The sequence below is a fragment of the Coffea arabica genome, chromosome 10e (assembly GCF_036785885.1).
Source record: "Coffea arabica cultivar ET-39 chromosome 10e, Coffea Arabica ET-39 HiFi, whole genome shotgun sequence".
NCBI classification, from domain to species: domain Eukaryota; kingdom Viridiplantae; phylum Streptophyta; class Magnoliopsida; order Gentianales; family Rubiaceae; genus Coffea; species Coffea arabica.
The window spans coordinates 21,478,801-21,501,082 of NC_092328.1; the positions used below are offsets into that span (position 1 = coordinate 21,478,801).

Genomic DNA, 22,282 nt, shown 5'->3' on the forward strand with positions numbered 1-22,282 from the left:
GAACCCTGCGTCCAAACCACCTGTCGGACGTCCGAACCATGCGTCCGAACGTCGTCAGAGAGTCATCAAATCTTTGCGAAATTTCTCGGACGTCCGATTCGATCGATGTGCGTCCGATGCGTGCGTCCGATCCTTCCGGACGTCCGATGCTTCCTCACGAGCGTCCGACAGAGTTTCCTTCTTGATGTTCTTCATCCTTTCGGACGTCCGATAGCTTCCTTTCGGACGTCCCACATGAGTGCCCTGTTTTTGCTTCTTTTTTTGTGCCACAAGAATCTGTTCTAACAAATTGCTCACATAAAAACATTAGCCCAAATCTACATTTTAGTTTGTTAATCATCTAAACCAAGGATTGATCGACCAAGGTCAACAAAATGTTTATCTAACTTTCTTCAAATATAAGTGTTTTTGCCTATCAAAGAATCAGGTACGAATATGTCATGAAATGAAAATCAACCAAAAGAAGAAGCAAAACCAGGACACTCATGTCGGACGTCCGAAAGGAATCTGTCGGACGTCCGAAAGAATGAAGAACATCAAGAAGGAAACTTTGTCGGACGCTCGTAAGGAAGCATCGGACGTCCTGAAGGATCGGACGCATGCTTCGGACGCACATCAATCTCATCGGACGTCCTAAAAATTCCACGAAGCTTTGATAACTCTCTGGACGACGTTCGGACACAGAAGCTCGGACGATAAAATCCCATCGGACGTCCGAAAACAACTTGACTGATTTTCGGACGATGGGATCGGACGACGAATAATCTGTCGGACGTCCGACAGCCCCAACGGCTAGCTGACTCTTCATCTGCCTTCTATCCGTTGGAAGTATTAATGAAGCCCATTTTTTGTTCCCTTGAAATACAAACGATTCTGAATCATCAAAAGACTTTTGCACACTTTGTTTACAAGATCTCAAGAGATATTTTAGCTAGAAAATAGTCTCCAAAGCTAGATTTGTTTTCCAAGTGGTGTGAATTTCTTGTGAGCATTTCTTTTGTGGTTGAAAGTTTCATTAGTGTAGCTTTGTTGAGGGTTATCTGAGTGATTGTAAAACTTCTTAGCTTGACTAAGTGAGGCTTAGGGCAAGGAGGAAGTGCTCCCTCCATTGTACATCTAGTTGATCATCTTTCATCAAAGAGAAGTTGCTCAACCTAGTGATTGGTCTTCAAGTTTGAGGAAAGCTTGGTAGACAATCGGTTTGATATTCTTTCTTATTCTTTTTGTTTAATAAAATTTTTATTGCTTATCTATACTTGTTTTTCTAATCAACATTGCTCTCTTCGTCTAATCTACTTGGTTGATCATTACTAGAAAAGAAGGTAAATTTTTATTAAAGAAAAAGTGCATAAATTTGATTAAGATTTTAATCAACCTAATTCACCCCCCTCTTAGGTTGTCTTTGGACCTTACAAATAGAATTAAGAGTTTTCCCTTTTCATTCATCGATAGGGCAAACTAAGGGTTTTATGTCTTTTCGTAGTGTGAGTACCCGGTACGGAGTGTATACCAAATTTGGTGATTAAGAGTGAGTTTTAAATAAGATAAAGTGTGTGATTAGAAGTAGTAATAATAAATTAGTGAATGGTAAGTGAAAATCCTAGTACGTGCGAAATAAGGAAAATCGGGTTGAACCGACGAGTGCCGTTTGTTACTGATTGAACACACCACTTTCTTACCATCAAATATCATTGATATTAGTGCAAAATATCAGCCCTTAATCCAGCTCAAGACGGCCAAAATTATTGACCCAGAAAAGGGAGGAAAAAGAAATAAATTGAGATTGAATCTTGTGGTGACACTTGGCGGTCATCCACCTAACTTTGACCCAAACTAATTACCATCTTATTAACCTTCTTGAAGCTTCATTTTCTCCTCCATTCCATCAGCTTGGCCAAACCTCAAGGAGAGACAGAGAAAGAGAAGAAAACTCCGTTTTATCTTGAGCTTAGCTTGTTTGAGTGAGAAATCAAGCAAACTAAACCGATTAACTTCTAATTGGAGAGCTTAGGAAGCTTGGGGAAGTAAAATTTTACAAGGAGAGGTAAAGGATATCTTTTGCAAGCCTTTTATTGAGGTATTATGGCTGTTCATCTTCTTCCTTCCCCTTAGGCTTGTTTAAGTTATGTAGTAACTTGTATTCTTGCCTTGTGATACCTATTTAAGTGGTTTTGATGATTGTGGTGATGAAATTGTGAGTTAGGGTTTTGAATTGTTCACTTATATTTCTTGTTGTTTGGATGGTATATGGTGTATATAATCTTGTATAGGAAGTTATAGTAGTGGTTTAAGCTAGAAATGTGAAGAAACATGAAAGTTGTAGGAAATAATTTTTTATAGCTGCCTACAAAATTTCAGCTCAATTCAAGTACTGTATCTCATGAAATGACAAAAATACCCTCGACTGCCATAGGTAGAGTTCTGTGGACAGTTTTGACATTTCATCATTCTGGCCGATGTTTTTCACCTTCATCCGTATTGAATTAGCATTTGGCCAAAACATGAAAGTTGTAGTGCTATGTTGTAGGTTTCCAACACATCAAAAAATGCCTCGATCAGACTTTTGTAGCCTGAGTTATTGTCATTTGAACATAGTACTATTAACCAGCTTGACGGTGGAATTATGGTTCTGTAATTAATAAATTTGACCTTGGAAATGAACGAATTTTCTGTTGATGTCTTCATGAGACTTGTAGTTCTCCGTCTTAGCTTCGAAACTGTATAAGTTGTACCCCAATCCGATAAGCGTAGCTTCGGTTGTGACCGATACGCTAAAAGACGTCAAATCTGCCATTTGGTTATTCGTCTTTAAACTTGATTTCCGGTTGCCTTGTTAAGACTTGTGTTGTACTTGGATTATTTTGAGCCGAGTTGAAGGGCTATTGTGTTACCATTGCATATGTGTGACTTTGGGACTGATTTGAGGAAAATATTGAAGCGATAAATGGCTGGAAAATAGGTAAACACAAGGGGCATGCCGCCCAAATTTTCACTAGAGGAATAAACTAACCTTCGAGTTCTAGTTCTGTATTTTGCAAATTTGACCTGGATCCACTGAAAACTGGGTCGAATTGTCTTCATGAAAGTTGTAACCTTTTGTCTTAGCTACGAGACGCTACCTAGTACACCTTGATCCGATAACCACAACTCCAGTTATGATCAAAACCGTGTAACCCATTTTCATACCGTTGTCATTTCCGCGCATGCGCGCATGCATTTCCTTGTTCTTTTTGCCGCTTTAATCGTTTTAGTCCTTATTTCCATTTGTGATGGTCGATTCACTGATAGTTGAGTATAATCTTCTATCACAGGCAGTGACGAACTGGACGGAGTCGGTGGACCCGTATACAGTGCCTTGATTTGCGTGCTCACTATTTTGAGTGAGTAGTTGAGTTGTTTACTGATGTGAAATTGTCAAAGTGCTTTGTATATGTTAAATGGGTACTTAGGCGAGGGTATACTTTATCTCACTCGACCTAAGCCCATCCATTGTTTTGATTTCATATGTGAGAATTCATGCCTTATGTTGAGTATTACCCTTTTGTTGTGTGCTGATGGGGGTGATTACATGACCTGAGTTGAACCCCTTTTACTGTTTGCTGTTGGGGTAAGTACTTTGTTGAGAGATATCATCTATTGAGAGATTGGATATCTCCGGGCTTGGTTCCAGCCCGGTTCCAAGGGTAGACGAACTATTCGAGCCAGCCGGGGTTTGGTCGAAGTTAGTTCCATGCTAACCTTGGGATTTCATCCTTTGTTAAAGCTTTGATTAAAGCTAAGTGATTTTGTTTCGGTCGAGCTGCTGTGTGCTGTTGACTGGCCAGCGGGGTTGATAAGGTGAACGGGGAATGTAAATGGAGTCTACGGACCATGAGTACTTTGGTTGACGGAGTGTCAACAAGCGTTCAAGCTCAGGGAATTGAACTGGTTTTGGAGCCACCCGTATCCTACCATTGTGATGTTACCTTTTTGTTATTGATGTGAAATATCCTGATTTACTTGTTTATTTGGATGTGAGTTTACAATTTTACCCCTGATTTTTCACTAAGCATATAGCTTACCCCATTCCATTTGTTTTCCTTAGCAGGGGCCGACGCGGGGAAAGCTCAGGAAGGTGTATAGACTTTTGGTTTAAAGAATAATTGATTTGCCCTAGTACTAATTATAGGCTGACGAGTAAGATGTATATTTTGGTTGTGGTGGTTATAGTCACCAGCTTTTCTAGGGTTTACTTTCTGGTACTAGTGGTATGTATGGCTTGATGTAATAGTTTGTACAACTTTTAAAGATGTAATAGAGTAAATAGAACTTTCTTTTAGCGTGAAATCGATTTTCTCACTTTAAGTATTGAGTCCTGGCGCGAGCTAGGCAGGCGATCCGCTAAACCCTTTGGTACGCCTCTGGGTAGCGTGGGGTCGTCACACGCCCTATAACAATAAAAAAATCACAATTGAGACTCGGGCACGAGTCGTAAACCTAATCAATAAACTACTAATGCAAGGCCAAAAAGAACTTGGAAGTGAAAATGTGACGGCCCCACTTCTCCCTAGGGCGTACCCCAGGGTATCAGCGGGTCGCCTGCCCAACTCTCGCCAGGACTCACTCACTCGTATCATGTATATACATCCATAGACAATAGATGCTCAAGTAAAAGATAAGAAACTTCTACACACCAGAAGTTTTCCAAGTGTTTACCATTCAAGTACAAACATCGAATATACAAGGGTTCTCATTCCTCATACAACCAGCCCGTGCCAAGCACTAGGGCGAAAATCATTACAAGGCCAAAGAACTAGATCAACTAGACTATACAGAACTCTCGTCCTTGCTCGCCTTCCCCTGCTAAGGAAAACAATTGACGTGGTATGAGCTAAAAAGCCCAGTGAGGTTCTATATATATAAACAAGTAATTAAACAAGGAACATTAGTCATGTAATAACAATTAATCCAGAAAACCTTATGTATAGTTCATGAGTGGTTGGGACTTATTACAGGTATGGAGCATATCACAGGTATAGCACATGATTTCATGTTGGCATTTTAGCATGGAACAATTATCATGATACACGGTAACCATATACTGAAGGATACGGTGTTCCGGTGGAACTTTGTCGGTCCTCTGCACCTTATAACTTCCGGATCCCCACGGTTGACTGGCCATCACCTTATCCCTCCAGTGGTAATACTCGAGTATACCGACGGTTGTCCAGGGTTCCAACCTACCCGACCGAGCCCAGTCCTGGCTCGAGTAGGTCAGTAACCGAGGCGGGGCCCAAGTTCAGCTTAGAGCTTACAACATGCACAAGTAACCAAATAATTTGGCAAAGGGTAAAATTCATCAATTGAATAGGTCGAGTGAGGTAAAGTACACACTCGCCTAACAATGATGGACAACTTCATATAGCATGTGATTCATGATAATTAAGTAATCAAGTGGACACTTAGCACGTAAGCAATACAAGTTGATTTCATGGGAGCATGTAATTCACGGATATCACGTAATCACATAAATTGGAAATCGAGTGAACAGATAGTCAAGTAATCAGGTAGTCACAGAAAACAACGGGTATATAGAACACTCACCTATTCACGCACAATAACGTGCAAAATATTCTTCCGGATATTATCTTTAGTCACTGAGAAAACCTAAAATTAAATGAAAAGAATATTACCACTCATTTATCACAAACAATTAGGTGCAATCAAAGAAGCTCGACAAATGATGAGTAGAACGTATAAAAAGACTTTAAAGTGGAACGAGGACATTTGGGCCCGTGGACAAAATAACTAGGGTTTCCTAGACCACACGTAAAACCAAACTCAAAAGGGTTATAAATTTTTCTAATGGAAACACTTGAACTAGAGACAAGTCAAAATCCAACTAGATATACTAAAAAATACCGTTTTTGGAATCGTTTATATGGTTGAAACTTATCTCATATTCAAGTAGATATTATAGACTAATTGTCTTAATGAAATTCATGAAAAAGAGAGGACAAAATACTCAAGAAAATCCGAAAGCACTCCTCTTTATGTGGTAAGAGTAAGTAAACATTTGAAGTTTCCAATTGAAGAAGGATCATGTTTTTAAGATGGAAAAACGGTCATGGTATTATACAAGTTCAAATAGAACTTAGCTTTCGGGCGAAAATTTGGGCAGCATGCCCTTTGTATTTACCTAATTTCCAGCCATTTATGGCTTCATGATTTTTCTCAGCCAATCCCAAAGTCATGTACAGCACAAACTCATCATAATAGCCATTTCATAGGCTCAAGACAATATAAGAACAAAAATCAAAGTAATAACAAGTGCGGAAATGCAATTTGATAAAAGACAGTTTTGACGGGTTCATGCATAACGGTCACAACCGGAGTTACACTTATCGGATTGGGATGAAACTTAAGCCGTTTCGAAGCTAAGACACAGGGCTACAATGTTGAAGAAGGCCACTCAGTCCATTTTTCCCTGTATCTAGGTCAATTTATCAAAATGGTCCCAGATCTTTTAGTTCGAGGTTTACTGTGGTAGTCTTGATTCATCCACTCTGATCTCAGCACACATAACTCCAAATCCAGTAATTCCAAAGCCATATGAAAGCTAAGACAAATTTATACAATTCTCATGAAGATGACTTAGTCAGATTTACAGCGCAATCTAGTCAAATGCCCACTTTACAGATCCAAAATCCAACTAGTCGGTTAATTAACTGCACTGCATTCAAATGACCATATCCCAGTCTACTGAGGTCCATTTAAGACGTTCTTGGCGGCGTTGAAAAGCTAATACAGGGTACTAAAACTTTCATGTTTTGACAATTGGCTAAATCTGAACTAATTATAGTGAACAAACACAACCAAAGAGACTAAACTGTCCACGCGGAATTCTGGAAAGTAACCTAGATCAGCGAGGGTATTTTCATCTTTTCACAAGCTACGTTGCTCCGATTGAGCTAAAATTTTGTGGGAAACTATAAAATACTATTCTATACAACTTTTATTTTTTATGCCAAGCCAAATTCGGCCTCTAACTAGGTGATACAGAAACGGGCAGAACTGAATTTTCAAGTTCCTGAAATCTGGAAATTCTTGAAATCAAATGCTAATTTCTTTATTTTTGGCTTGCTTCACCATCTTAACTTCCCATATTAAACTTTAAACATCAAAGCCCCAAATTTTAAGCACTAGAAGAATCATAGGAAAACTGTAAAAATTCCAATAAAATGGAAAATCATGATCCAAGCCTCTATTTCACCACATACATCAATAATTCAACCATATGTGACATATTTAGCAACTAATCACGCATTTAATCGGAGAATCAAGGTTCTAGCATGTATACCTTTCCCAGGAAACTAGAAACAAGTGTTCAAGGCCTTTGTTCCTCGAGAAAATTACACCGGTAGGTAGCCTTTGTGCTAGATAACAACTTAATCGGAGTAGATTTGCACGAATAGAAGAAACTTTTCAAGATTTGGAGAAGAAATGAAGGAGAATGAGATGAACTCTCTTTGTCTCTCTCTCTCTCTCTCTCTTATTTCGGCCAAGGAGAAGAAAAAATGAAGAAGAATGAGCTAAGTTTGTAAGATAAGAAAGCAAGAAGATTAGGATTAATTTGGACCACAAGTTTAGGCAACACTTGGCTTGATTTCCACCACAAAATTTTCTCTTTCTTTCCTTGCATTTTAGCCACAAATTTCGGTCAAGAGGTCATCATGAGAGAGGAGATATTTTGCTCCATTAGTAATAAACTTGTATGGCAAGAAAGTGGTGGTCAAGTGGTGGTTCAAACGGTAGTGCACGGTACACGTCGGTGTGACGCGTTTTCTCTTAAATCGCACGTACTAGGGTTTTTTTTTACTTCCAATTGACTAAATTTTTATCATTGCTTCTAATCACATACTATTTCTCACTTAAAAGTCACTCTTAAGCACCAAATTTGATCCTTACTCGGTACCAGATAATTATACTGCGGTTACACGAAAAATCCGATTTCACCTTGAATTGAAAACGAATAGGAAAACCCTAATTTCCTATGGTCATTGGCACTTTTCTAGGGTGATTGAACCATGGATAACACGAAATAATAATTACCAAATAATTTTCAAATAAAAGGAATTTTTTTGAGAAATATGTAAGGAATTTGCGAGTTCTCACAGAAAATAAGAAACAGTTGGTGCCAAAGGTTTAGACAACCCCCAAAGTCACTCATTTCCACTCAAAGCAAGCCAAAACCAAGAAATCACATAGACTTAAAATTTGGACAGCATTTCCCCTAAAATTTCAGATTTTCCATCCTACAAACAACCATTTAAATTCATCCAACACAACTACCAGTACAACTACAATTCATAAGCTATTCAACACACCTTATTAGGGTTACAATACCCTTCAATTTTAGCCAATCAAGAGTTCCACAACAACCCTACAAAAGCCCCAAATTTTGAAACCCAAAAACTGAAATTTTCCGCAACAACCACAATTAACACACAAAGGCTCCATTTTACACCATATCAAGCTATCATTCCATGGCCAACCAACAATTATTATATAAAATCAAAAAAATCACTAATAAATCAGAAATTTATCGAACTTTACTTAAAATCATGAAATCTTCCACAAAATAACATATTTAGCCAATAAAACCACTAATCTACCCTTATTAAGAACAAAGAGGAAATTTCTTAGCAACTCACCTTATAAACTCAAGAAAGATAGCAACTTAGAACCTCCTCTTCTAAAACCACTCCACCACCTTCTTTAATCCTACCTAGCAAAGGATTTTTTATGTAGTAATTTGAAGTTCTAGTGGTTGGATCACAAGATATGAGCAAGAATGGAAGAAACAAGTTGAAGGTTTTCTCTCTTTTTCTCTCTATGAAGCTCAGCCAAGAAGGAGCAAGAATGAAGATGATTTTGGGTCAAAATTAATGTTTTAGTAAAGTTGGGGAATAGTGGTCAAAGTCCGACATCCAACCATATCGCGACACCTAGCACCTTTTAATTTCAAACCTATCTTTTTGTCTCTCCAAGGTTAATCCATCTAGGTAACCTCTAATTATCTCCTAACACCTAGTAATTTAATCCCTTTATGTAAAACTTAACCTAATTGGCCGAATTTATCTCACTTAACGCATTAGCGGGTCCCACGTCAAATATATACTACTATTGTCTCATGAACTATCTTATACTAAGAAAATAATTTAAAAACTATTTTTACTCATGAAAATTATCTAGAAAATTTTCATAATAAAGAAAATTTAGAAAATGTGTGTAAATAAATAAAATAATGCCTAGAAACTAAGAAAATTTTCCGGTTCTCACAAGGGGGAGGTGGGGCCGTCACAAAGTGGCCGGCCAAAGAAGGGAAAAATGAAGGATTTTTGGGTCAATTTTTGTTTTTATTAAAGGCTAAGAAAGGTCTTAGTCAAAGTCAAAGCTCCATGGCTTTGATGACAAGTGTCTTCCAATGGTTAATCCTCATCTAATGGTTGTCCAAATGCTAAAATATCTAGCCAACCTACAATTATCCCATAACACTTTATAAAATAATATCCCTTTGCACAAAACTCCTCTTAATCTTCAAAAATTTATTGCACACACCTCAGTAGTGGGTCCTACTTCCGTAATGCACTACGAACTTAACATGTACTAACTTAAAAAGAAAAATACTTTAAAAACTTGAATCACTTGTAAAAATATCTAAGAAATTAAGGCAATAACGTAAAGTAAAGAAAATGTATTCAAAGAAATAAAATAAAATAAAGTAAAATAATTTTCGAGTCCTCACAAAAAGAATATGAATACTTTTCTGAAGACAAAGCACATATCGGAGAGCCTTTGGGATGAGGATTGTACTACAAAACCATGAAAATACTCCCAAGCAAGGGTTCCAAACCTATGGCAGAGATGGGGCCTTTTCGTTGATAATGACCACTTATGCTGGAAAGACTCCAGAAGCTGCATTAAATTATCTAAATTGGAAAATTACATTACTTAAGAGTTGCCGAATTAAATCAAGCCAAAAGGCAATAACGACTCTTTGCTGAATGAGATAGCACAAAGCCAACCCTAGTTGCAGCAAAAAAGAAAAGGACGCCTCATCCAGCAGTCAGAGCATGGAATAGATGTAAGCAGTTACGTCATGAAGCATCTCCGAAATCCAAAATAAAAATTCAAGTTCACCGAATTGAAAGAAGTCCATGAGTAAAACCACTTAAAGTCAAAGTTGAAGTCCAAAAGCTCTATAAATAGAAGGACCAAAAGTAGAAGGGGGCAATCGATACTTAGCTGACCTCATGTAATCCTTCACTCCACCTAGAATAGCCATAGTAATTTTTCTTAATGATTTTTGAATATCTCTCATGAATACTGAAAAGAAGAGAGAGTGTACCATCTATTTACCTTGTACCTATAGCCTTTATATTAATAAAACAAGTGCTTTCCTTCATAAACTCCCATTATTTTACTTCTGAGTACATCTAGAGGTAGGAAATGAAATTAAACTGCGCTGCAAGGCTTTGAAGCGGCCCCTAAAGGAAGTCACTCAGGTGGTTTGAGGCTGAAACACCCAATAAGAAGTCCTTGGGGAGGTAGCCGAAACTTTATTGGTCAAAAAATCAGGAGTAAGGTATGGAAGTATGATGGACCCTTCTTTTTAATGTAAAGCTTTGAGTATAGGATAGAAGATGGTCACTCTATTGCTCATTCATGGAAAATTCGTATAATAATATTTTATCATTAGTTATAATACATCCTGAATGTAGATTAGAAATATTGATGGAAATAGAAATTATAGCTTCAAATATAAATATTCAATTATATTTTTGGTTTAACCCAGAACCTTCTTCAAATTTACATCTGAATTTAAATTTTCTAGGCCACTATCCTGAAGACAATTCCTCATAATACAGCAAAATTTAATGGAGAAAACTTTGTTTCTTTAACCAAGAAAATATAGCAAGTAATTAAGCTTTGGGGAGCCAATTTTTCTATTCTTTTCTCTTTAGATTTTTCTCAAAAATCTCACACTACTATGTGAAGAATTAATTTTCTTGCAAGCTAGAGTAATTAGGATATATATAGACAAATAAGTTTCTTAATTCTATTAGGAAAGTCTAATTCAATTGCATTATGATTTAGGAATCCAGTTTCCAATACAACTTTTGCTTTGGAAATGCTTTTTCTTATTTGCAATATAAGTCCCTCAATTTTAACTTATGTTACGAATTAAACTATAAGTTTCTTAAACTTATCAATTGAGTTCTTATTACTCGAATATCTTTAACTTTGTACAATTGACTCTTTTTTTGTGTGATCCATTAGACTCTCTAATACGTCGATAATAAGTACAAGTTAAAATTCTTAATAATAAGAACTAGATAAATGAAACTCCTTTAATTTATCATTAATTAAACTTAATCAACCAACTTATACTAATTTAATTTATCATTGATTAAACTTAATCAACCAACTTATAGATCAAGATTAGTTTCAAGAAAAGTATCATGACCAATAATGCTAATATGCAATATACTCCATCAACAAAGAGTTCAAAATCAATCAACTTCTATCTGTGTAGCAATACCATCATCAATAATTGTAAATTAAAAATATAAACTGTGACGCCCCCACCCCTCCCTAGGGCAAACCCTTAGGTATCAGCGGAACGTCTGCCCAACTCTCGTCAGGACTCACACACTCATTCAAGCTTAACAAAGGATTACAAATCAACCGTCGACTTAATTAAGAAGTACTTCAAAATACAAGCTCGAAACTCCCAAGTATACCATTTATAATTACAAACAACAAAACCCAAGTATACAAAATTTACACTTTAATGGTCTCCCATAACATACCAAAGTATACTAGCTTCAACTAAGTCGCTAGTCTAGGAACTCCAATTTTCACCTCCAAACCCTGTTAAGGAAGAACAAACTTAAAGGGATGAGCTAACACTCAGTGAGGCCAAGAAAACAAGCAAGCAAGCAAGCACGTAGAACCAATTAATCAAATAGCATGCTTAAAAGCAACTTAAAACCTGACATTTCATTTAAGTGCACAAGTAGGAATTTAACACACAAGGAGGATACAGGAGCTCTCAGGAGCTATTCCCACGTCTCGATCAATTTGAGCCATCTGGGGTTGACTCTGTGTCAACCCAAGTAGTAACACGACCGTAGTGCTCCACTTACTTCCTCCATCCAACATAACAGCCACTCAGATCCGGAACCAAACACGCATGAGATGGCAATACTATTCGAGTATGCCAAGCGAGATCTCAAAAGATCAAGCTATAATATTTCCCAAGGTTCACCAAGCTTCTTGACCAAGCCCTTGCCGGTTCGATTTACAATGTTAGCCAATGGGTTGGGGCGTCCCAACAAGTATAAGGGTCGATGAGACAACGCTCCAATCGATTTAGAGTCGATCATAGTACTGAGTCGGGGTGAGCGGTACCTTCCACCCGATAGGGCGTGATACTTCTAGCCGCTCAGTGCTCACGACTTAAAACATGTTCATGTACAAGTGCAAGTCATATATATTCATGTAACAAGTATCATGTAATCAAGAGAGAGAGAGACAGAGGACGAGGGAGGTAAAGTACACTCTCGCCTCGGCAAATTCACGTATCATATAGCACTTATACAAATCTCAATTTAATCATATTAATATCGAACATGCACTTGACACTCACCAAAAGTCAAGGCAAAACAAGAGCAAAGCGAGAATCAGATGAGCTCTTCGGCGTCCTCGTGACCACCTGAGACATGCACAATCATGATTACCTAGGTACTCGACCAAGATTATAAAGAAAAAATATTTTCTTGCTACCTACTCTCAAGGTCACAAGTGGAGTTGAGTTAAAAGAGTTTTTCTCGCTAGATCATTGAAATAATGCTTAAAGAGAGCTCAAAGGTTGTTTTCGATTCAAGTCGTGGTAAGTAATATCAATTCCCAAAAGAAAGTATCATATATACTTTTGACACGAAAATCGAGAAAAGGAAAAGTGGTTTTCATTTCTCAAAACTTCTAGTCCTACGCCCAAGTTTAAAGAATATAAGGAACGTTCAAATTTTCTAAACTAATGGAGTTAGAATTCCTCAAAACCCCACTCATTTCATAGTAAATATCAAAGCTAAAGATTCCAAGTTCGAGTATAAACTATTGAAATTCACCAAGAATTACTCTAGTTAAAATGCTCTCCTTTTGAAATTCAAACTCATGGGAATCGAGGGCATAAGAATAGAGGTGCCATTAACCAAGGAAGTTAACAACCAAGAAACACATTAAGGGAAGTTTAATCATTTGGAAACCAAGATTCGAAATGAAGGCCTAATGTTCAAAGAGACCTTGTATCCAACCATGAAATTAAACTTAAAATGGACTACAATCTCAAAGGGAGGTTGAAAGTGTTTAAAAGAGTACTTTGGTTGAAACCAGAAAATTTCCAGCTTGGTGCAACACTACTTGGAAAAATCGTATCTCGAGTTCTGTAAGTCCAAAATTTGGAAACTTTATACCGTTGGAAACTAGACTTAATGTACTAAACTTCTCTAGAAGACACTTTTCTCAGACTCCAATTTGAAATCATTCAAATTTTAGCTCAAAGTCACTGTTCCAGACAGGACAGAGCAAAACAGGCTTCCAATTTCAGCAAAGTTTGGAAATTCGAAAAAATTCGTAGAAATTGAATCAACCCTTGAAATTTATACCACAATTAGAATTCCTAATCTATTTTCAAATGCAATAAACAAAACTCAATTTGGACCTTTATACACCAAGATACAATAGTTTTAAGAAAATGGATCTTTGTGACCTGTTTCACGAAATTCCTGTTCTGACGTACTTGACAGAGTTTCAAAATCTGATCAAAACTAGAGCTACACGACTCAAAAATTTGGCATGGTTTATGGCATTGAAAACTATGTTCAAAATGCTAAAAATCATTAGAAGGAACTGTCTTAAAATTTGTTTTGCAAGATAGGTGAAATTGAGCTACAAACTGCAGCTAAGACTGTTCCTCGGATGAAAGCAGTGAGGGAAAGTCAGTCATCTTTGCCGGTTCACTACGGCTTATAGGAAATGAATTAGGAGGTACATTTTATACCGACGGAAATCCCTCGGAGTCTAGTTTCGGATGCCACAAACAGCACTCAATTTCAACTCCCAGACAGAAAGTTATGATCCAAAATGTGAGTACTGGTCAGGGCTCCTGATCATAAAAGTTTCCAGATGTCTTCCTCTCTTAAACCCTACTTTAACTCAACCAATTGTAAAGCTTTTTGGGAGATATTAAACACACATAAACACCATCATATATCAAGCATTATTGAACCAAAATAACATCAAAAATTCAAAATTAACAATAGAGGAACAACCAGCAAATTTCGGCCAGCAAGCATCTCTCATTCCTCTAGCTTTCTTTTCAACTTTCCAACTAGAACTAAACCAAATCATCTCATAATAAGCATCAAACAAGCACATAAACACAAAATAATTCTCAAGGCCTCTACCTATAAAGCCACCTCAAGTCCACTACCTAATGTTAAGGTTCTTGTGAACCCATCAACAACCCAACAACTAAACTAACTAGACTAACTTACTACTAAGATTTGAGAAGAAAAAGTTGAGGTTTCTTTGGATGCTTACCTTGCTGCCAAGATGAAGACTAAACACTAGGGTTTGAGCTCTTAAATCACCAAAGTTTCTTCCTTGATTAAGCCACCTTCTGAGCTTGTATGAAGAACCAAGAAAAGAGCAAATTTGGAGAGCTTTCTTGGAGGAAAATGGAGGACAAGAGAGCTGAAATTTTGAGGGGAAATGGGGAAGGGGGAGTCGGCCAAGAGGAGTGGAGAGGAAGAAAGGTTTTGGTGGTAGTTGGGTGATTTGATGGTGTGACAAGAGGAATGACATAAAGGTGTTCTTGATACCCCAAAAGTCAACAACCGATTAGTGAGCAATTAGTGCTCCTAATTGAGCTTAATTTAACTCACTCACCTCTAGTCCCTCCATTAAATTTTTTTAGTCTACTATTAATCATCCTTAATTCTCCAAGATTAATGTACTTTGGGATCGAATTTGCCTCGAAAAATGTGCATTCGTTATTTCTCGCTAAACGAGCCACAGAAAAATTAAATTCGCTAACGAAACGTTTTAAAAATATAAATGACACATTGTTCCGTGCAAATGGATTTAAAATCGATGAAATAAATTATTCGGAGTAAACGGATAAATAAATAATTAAATAAGCCAGAAAAATAAAATAAAAGTAAGAAAAATAAAAATTCGGGTCCTCACATAAACACAATGTAGTTATAAATATACCAGGAACATTTTTTTTCTATAATAACCATAGTAGTATAATCTTTATTTAGTCCTTCTTCCATTTCCCACCTTAAGTAATTTGTTTTATCATCGCCACTATCTTTGTTTCTTTTTCTCCATCTTGTTTGACAACGAAATCATCACTCAACTTGCTAATACCTACCAAAATTGAAAATAAAAATGGGCACAAAGAAGCTCTTTATTAGTATTGAAAGAGAGAGAATTGGAAATAGGCACCATGATGGATAAGCATTGGTGGTTGGTATGTGTGGTGGTTTTTTTCATGGCGGCGGTACACATTTGGTAAATGAGAATAGATAAATGAGTTTGGAAGAAAAAAGGTGTCAGCGGGAGAGGATAGAGAGTTAAATATGCAAGGTTGTAGTTCAAGTCATTGGTTGACAATAGATGAGAAAAAATTAATTTTTGGCAGAGTTTTTCAATGAAAGGCTTTGTTGTTGTTTTTATTGCATCAAAGGAGGTCCCCGTAATTATGTAAATCTCAAGCGAGTTGAGTGAAATTGTCACAAGCCTCCCTTGAGGTTTCTGAAATTTTCCCTATGCCTACTAGTCAAAAGTTAGGTTGAATATTAAGTTCCTTAACTACAAGTATGCATTTGATAAAATTGAAATCTAAATTCTAAAATCTAAAATTTGAATCTATTAAGTAATTGACTTGATGAATACTGAATTTGATACAAGTCAATTTCTGAATCTAAACACTCCATTTTATATGCCTGTTGGATAATTATAAACACATGGATGCTAATTTTCATTTTTATTGTAATTTATACTTGTGCTGATTTATTCATTAATGATGCTATTAAAATTTTATATTTAATTAGTAATATATGACTTAATTTCATTGAAAATAAGATATTAAAAAAAATGAACCACAAATTAAGAGTAAAAATATATTAGAACAAATTTGTTTGAGAAAGTACAAATTTTAGCACAAAGTTCAATAGTTTCTTTTGCTCCTTTGTTAAAATCTAAGATACTGTAAAAAAAAATTATTTTGACACAATAAAAGTTATAAATCTTACATTTGCATTAAGTGATAAGTGAGCAACTTATTATTATTTTTTAAAGTATGTTTCTCCTAAACAATTTAGAACCACTTAATTGATTAAAATATTTTTTTTTTGGTTAACAAACACATATGAATATATTAAGGTTTGATTCAATTAAATTTAGCTAGAATGGGTCATCAAACAGATGTTTTCTTTTCGGTTTTTCTTTCCTTTGTATTATCTACTATGTGCGATAGGATATCACTTCTTCACCTATTATCATCATTTGGATACATAATATAATTGTTTCTCAACATATTCTCTTTCAATTATTTGCTTTAACTCACCCTACAGTATTTGTTACAATTTATTTTATTATTTTTACTTTTGGTAATCTTTTTATCATAAGCTCTAGTTTCTTCATATGTTACAGAGATGTGTGAGACTAGAAAAAATTGGAGTTCACTTTACAAGGGGACCTTTGTACAGTTACGCAGTAAAAGCATGTGAAAAGCCAAATGCGAGGCATCATATATTTTCTTCTAGTCTTGAGCATAAGAGCAACAATTACAGCAAAAGACAACAGATTGAAGAACCATATCAATACCCAAAAAAAAAAAAGGAAAATGAGCTAAAGGGGTGGCATGTGAAAGAAGAAAAGGGCAAAGTTAAAAAAAAACAAAAAGAAATAGGAAAAAGGTAAGCGAATCAATTTATGAACTTTATCAAAGTGCATAGAAGTCATCACAGTATATTTTGAAATGGAAAATTTAACTGTAAATTTTGATCGTTAATCATAAGTACAAACTGCAGATAACTAATTTTCGTTGGACATATTGCAATTTAAGATTTATACACAGGGTTTTATTTTAACTAACTAAAAGCTTTTACAAATAGAGTATATGCTAGTATATACAACAGACAGATTAGAGTGTACATTATTTATTTACAAGAAACGTTTCAGAACAACCTCGACAATCCTTACACAACATCCCAGTCCTGCGGCCGACACTCAGTACATCAGTACATGCAGCTAGCTTGTTTACCCATTGCCCTAACATTCTAATAGCATGAGCTTTGGAGGCTACCAAGTCAAAAAATATGCTCTGACACCATCCTGTATTATGATCAAGAATTGCATGGATAGGTTGGTTATCATGTTCAAGTGAAGAGATTTGAAACGGAAGTATTTTGTTTGTATTGAATCCTCTATCTTCACTTGACGCATATGGGATTAGCGAAGTGACAACTGGCTAATAACAAGTGCATAATTGCTCTCAATTTGTTGATTGCTGATTAACACTTAGCAACGTAAAAGCCAAAGTGCCACTTAATCCGGCTGCAACGGCTCCCATTAAAAAGGCCGGCAAGTTGCTATCGTAATACATATCGTCCAATTGTCCACTTGAAACTGCCACAAACATCTGCACAGGTTGAAAAGGTTTATCAATTTTGGTGAATATAAGTTCGCTTAAACACTTCAAAAATGTAGTCTTCAAATATACCCAAAAGAAAAGGGTAAATTACTCATAACCATAGTAATTAAAACCAACCCGGGCATCAACTTGGTAGGAGGACCGGGTTGGCGAGTTAGTAGTTCAACCGGCGAGTCACTGATTAAACCATCGGATCACAATATATAATAAAAAATATATAATATAATTAAATAAACATATAAATTATAATATAAGTATAGAAATTCTTAAATGTTAACAAGCCATAATCTATTCATATTTCATAGTTCATACACACAAGTGATACTTATACGTGTTCCTTAGTTTATGAATTCATATTGATATTATACACCAACGTAAATGATAAATTTAAGTGTCAAAGAAAGAAAGAAACCCTAATTCCCAAATCCCTTTTCAATTTTTCTCATCTAATCGTAAAAAAGACGACAATGCCCATATTAGTGTGGTTGGTCAAATTAAAAAATTGGGCAAAAAGGTAATTTCAGAAAAATTTCCAAAACCCGCCAAGTTCATCAAAAACCATCAGGTTTAGCGGGTAATTGGTTCGACCGTGCGGGTCAAACGGTTTAAAGCGAGTCATCTGCAATTTGCTAAACCGGCCCAATTCCATGGCCTGCCCATTGGTTTGACCGGTTCAATTGTTGGGTCGGGTTGGGTTTAATTACTATACTCATAACCCTCTGTGCTTTTGCATGATACCTTATGATCCCTAAGATTTCAAAATATCCACATAACATCTTCTGTTATTTTATATAAAGTGAAAATTTGATGAAAACTAGTCTCTATAATGTTGTTAGCTGAAATGTGAGTGTTTCCCTTACTTAAATATAAATATAACAATAGTCTAACCACTTTTCATAAAATCATAAAGAGATTGCATGGAAGATGCAATACTACAAGGGAAATAAGTGGATATTTGTGCAAAATCATAGGCAGGTTAACATAATATTAAAAATTTTTGACATGCACCTTTGGAGTACATTTCGGTTAATCAACATGAGCAAAGATGCTTTTCATCTATTTTATACTTTACATAAAATACATGGAAGTAATGTGGATATTTTGAAACATTAGGGGATCATGTAATATTAAGCACAAGCAAAGGGGTGTTATGAGTAATTTACCCAAAAAATTACTATTCAATTACAAGGAAATATTTTGAAAAAGGAAAATAAAAGATTGTCTACAATGAGTGAGATATAAATACCTGTGGGATAACAATGGCAAGATTTAGAACCCCAAGTCCGAGCCCTACAATATCCAATAGTCAAAGAAGACCAGAAGGGAATAGGATTTAGGAGTTTGTTTTGTTATGTTTGGCATAAATGAGGAATACTACAAAACAAATAATACATTTTTTTTTCAAAAGAAATATTCGCTACCTTGTCCTGTTCCACTTTCATTGGAATATATAGACGCAAGAGCAAATGGAATGCTGTAAGTCACCTACAAGCACATATATTATAGACACACAAGGTTTTAGTAATCGATTTGGTCATCTGGAATATATATTTATTGGAAAATTAGGTGGGGAAGCTAGAGTTTTTAAACGAAAAATATGCATTAGTGTTACCTTGTGTTAAATTATGAATTCAAAAAGAAGAAGTATTACTTGAAATAGATATTCTAGAATCATTCAGTCTTTCGGTTGTTGAAAGAATGTTTTTAGATTCTATGATTGCTAAAATAAATTTCGAGTCATCAAAGCTAAGTAATTGATCAGTCTCTTATCAATATAAGATCTCTAGATGGAAACTAACCGCTTGTGGGATACCCAGGATGGCAAACAAAGACAGAGAAGATATCTTCACAGAAGGAGGAGGCGTTATGAGTCCTTTACTAGCAGTGCTGTCCACTAATTGTCTAGCATCGATTGCCATCTTTGTGATATAAGTTGTCATCACCATGCAAATTGCCAAAACAAAATTGCTGATGCCCCAAACCTTTGCTACATTGCCAATCATACGTACAAGTGGCTCCATGAAAAGTGACACAGTGCCAAGAACCACAACATATAACATTAGTCCCATTGTTCCAGTCCAGACCCCTAGTTGATATAGTTGAATATCTTGGGCGTTTCCATTAGCTTGACCACCGTAGACCTCTTTGCCCATCCAATCTGTACTAAACATAGTAAAGGGGAACCATCCAATCCAATTTAAGGCAGTTACAATGAGTAAATTTTTCATTGGCTTAGGCAAGTTTCCAAGTACTAATAGTAACTGCCCAAAAAATGACAGTTGTGCCTCTTCATCATGAAAAACACCCTTTTTCGGGAAAATGGATGGATCCAATGCTTCCTCCCTGACAAAGGTAACAACTAATGTTGTAGTAATTATGACAAAGAAAACGCCACATATAAAACAAGTTTTCAGGTTTGCACAATAAATATCACAAGCCTGAGTCTTTGTGAACGGAAAAAGATGATAAAAGCTCACATAAGATCCCAAAGCATAACCAATCATATTTCCAACGGCCATAAAAAATGCAAAGAGGGAATTTCCAATCGTCAATTTAGCTTCGTTCTGTCTGCAAAGGTCAGCCAAAAGAGCTCTACAAGGTCCTTGAATCAAATTGTTTGAAATGTCTAGTATCCAAAATCCAAGCACGAACAAAGCAACCGCTCTTGGTTTGGTCCTTGTTCCTAGGGAATCACCAAACATGTGGCCAATATCTGCAGCAAAGCCTATAAGGAATACTGCAATGCATAGGAGAATAGCACCCACAACAATAAATGGGCGTCTACGGCCAAACCTGGACGTGCAACAATCACTATAATGACCGATTGTTGGTTGAATGAGCAAACCTGAAATAGGGCCACAAAGCCAAACAAATGCTGCCCATTTATGGGGAACACCAAGAAGTTGAATATAGGGTGTCAAGAGTGAAAGTTGCAATGCCCATCCATAATGAACAGCTGCAGCTATTGATGCTACGAGGGCTAATTTCTTTATTGAGCTTGATGTATCATACTGCGGGTTTAGATCTCCAAATTCTTGAAACACCATAGCTATAGCTGGAGACTGTACTCTTGGTTCTTGCACTGCACTTCTATTTGCAATAATGTTGAGACAACTCGACCTCAATTAATCCTGTATTTTTGTGTTTTTGGTTGGGATTAATGAATGAAGCATAGGAAATGAAGGAGAAAATGAGGAGGAGAGAAATACTTGGGTATCCACTACTGTTGTTGTTAAAAAGCAACAATGCATGATATGCGTACGCGCAAGAATACTATTGACATACACTTTCAATAATTTAAACAAAGAGTTCTAAAGTTTGAACGGAAAACAATAAAATTTGATAGGCCTAGTTTTTTTTCACACAGATTAAGAAAATTATTTAATTTTAGGGTAATGTTATTTACACTCCCCTTATATTATTTATACTCCCACTATCCCATTTTCATCTTTATGAGACCATGTTACCTCTACCCTAATTTCTTTTCATATTCTATCTTGTGTTCACATGTAAGGAAATTGGAGACATTGTCGTATGTGTTCAAAAGGTTAAAAAAAATTTAACTTTTGCTTCACCATTTCTAAATCTACATAACTGTTTTTTCAAATATTTTTCATATTTTTATTTCAATTTCAATTTTGTAGATTTTTTATGAGCACAATTGAGGTTCCATTGCATCATCTGAATACTAGATGCTGTTATGCTTTAGTTGAAATATACTAGAAAGTTTCACTCCCTCTATGGTGGCTATTTGAGATATTCTTAATAGACTTTTTGAAGTATTAGTGTCCTATTTATGAGATATTGTAGTTACACTCAATTTTTGGTCATCTTTGATGCTTGGATTTATTTATTTATTTATTTTTTGGGTTTGAAGTTTGGAATCTGTTCATATTATATTGCCAGATTGATTTTTGGCATCATATAGTGTGAGGACTTGCAAATTCCTTATATTTTCTCAAATTCCCTTTTATTTGAAAATTATTTGGTAATTATTATTCATACCATCCTACGGCTAAATCACCCTAGAAAAATGCCAAAAGTCATAGGAAATTAGGGTTTTCCTATTCGTTTTCAATTCAAGGTGAAATAAGAATTTTCGTGTATCCGCAGTGTAATTATCCGGTACAGAGTACGGATCAAATTTGGTGCTTAAGAGTGACTTTTAAGTGAGAAATAATATGTGATTAGAAGCAATGATAAAAAGTTAGTGAAAAGAAAAAAAAAACCCTAGTACGTGTGATTTAAGGAAAAACGGCTCGAACCGACGCATACCGTGTACTACCAATTTAACCACCACTTGATCACCACTTTCTTGCCATACAAGCTTATCACTAAGTGAGCAAAATATCTTCCCTCTCATGGTTATCTCTTGACCAAAATATGTGGCCAAAATGCAAGGAGAAGAAAGAGAAATTTTTGTGGTTGTAATTAAGCCAAGTGTTGGCCAAACTTGTGGCTTAGATTAATCCTAATCTCTTATCTTCTTAACTCCCTGAGAACAGCCTT

The 22,282-nt window shown here is 36.0% G+C and overlaps 1 protein-coding gene across 1 annotated transcript; it reads right to left on the reverse strand.

Annotated features, from left to right (window-relative positions):
* Positions 1 to 17,614: 17,614 nt before the first annotated feature.
* On the reverse strand, positions 17,615 to 20,820 carry LOC140015167 (sucrose transport protein-like). The gene is made up of 4 exons (XM_072067070.1): positions 19,573 to 20,820; positions 19,195 to 19,258; positions 19,020 to 19,063; positions 17,615 to 17,761 (listed from the first exon to the last, which is right to left on the reverse strand). Exons 1-4 carry the CDS (start codon positions 20,818 to 20,820, stop codon positions 17,615 to 17,617), a joined length of 1,503 nt encoding a protein of 500 aa, XP_071923171.1.
* Between the last annotated feature and the right edge of the window lie 1,462 nt (positions 20,821 to 22,282).

Coding starts and splice junctions, on each gene's coding strand:
- LOC140015167 (XM_072067070.1), bottom strand. CDS start 20,820: ATGGTGTTTCAAGAATTTGGAGATCTAAACCCGCAGTATGATACATCA. Junction 19,259..19,572: donor TCCTGGGTATCCCACAAGCG/GTTAGTTTCCAT, acceptor ATGTGCTTGTAG/GTGACTTACAGCATTCCATT. Junction 17,762..19,019: donor TTGCCATTGTTATCCCACAG/GTATTTATATCT, acceptor CAACCTGTGCAG/ATGTTTGTGGCAGTTTCAAG.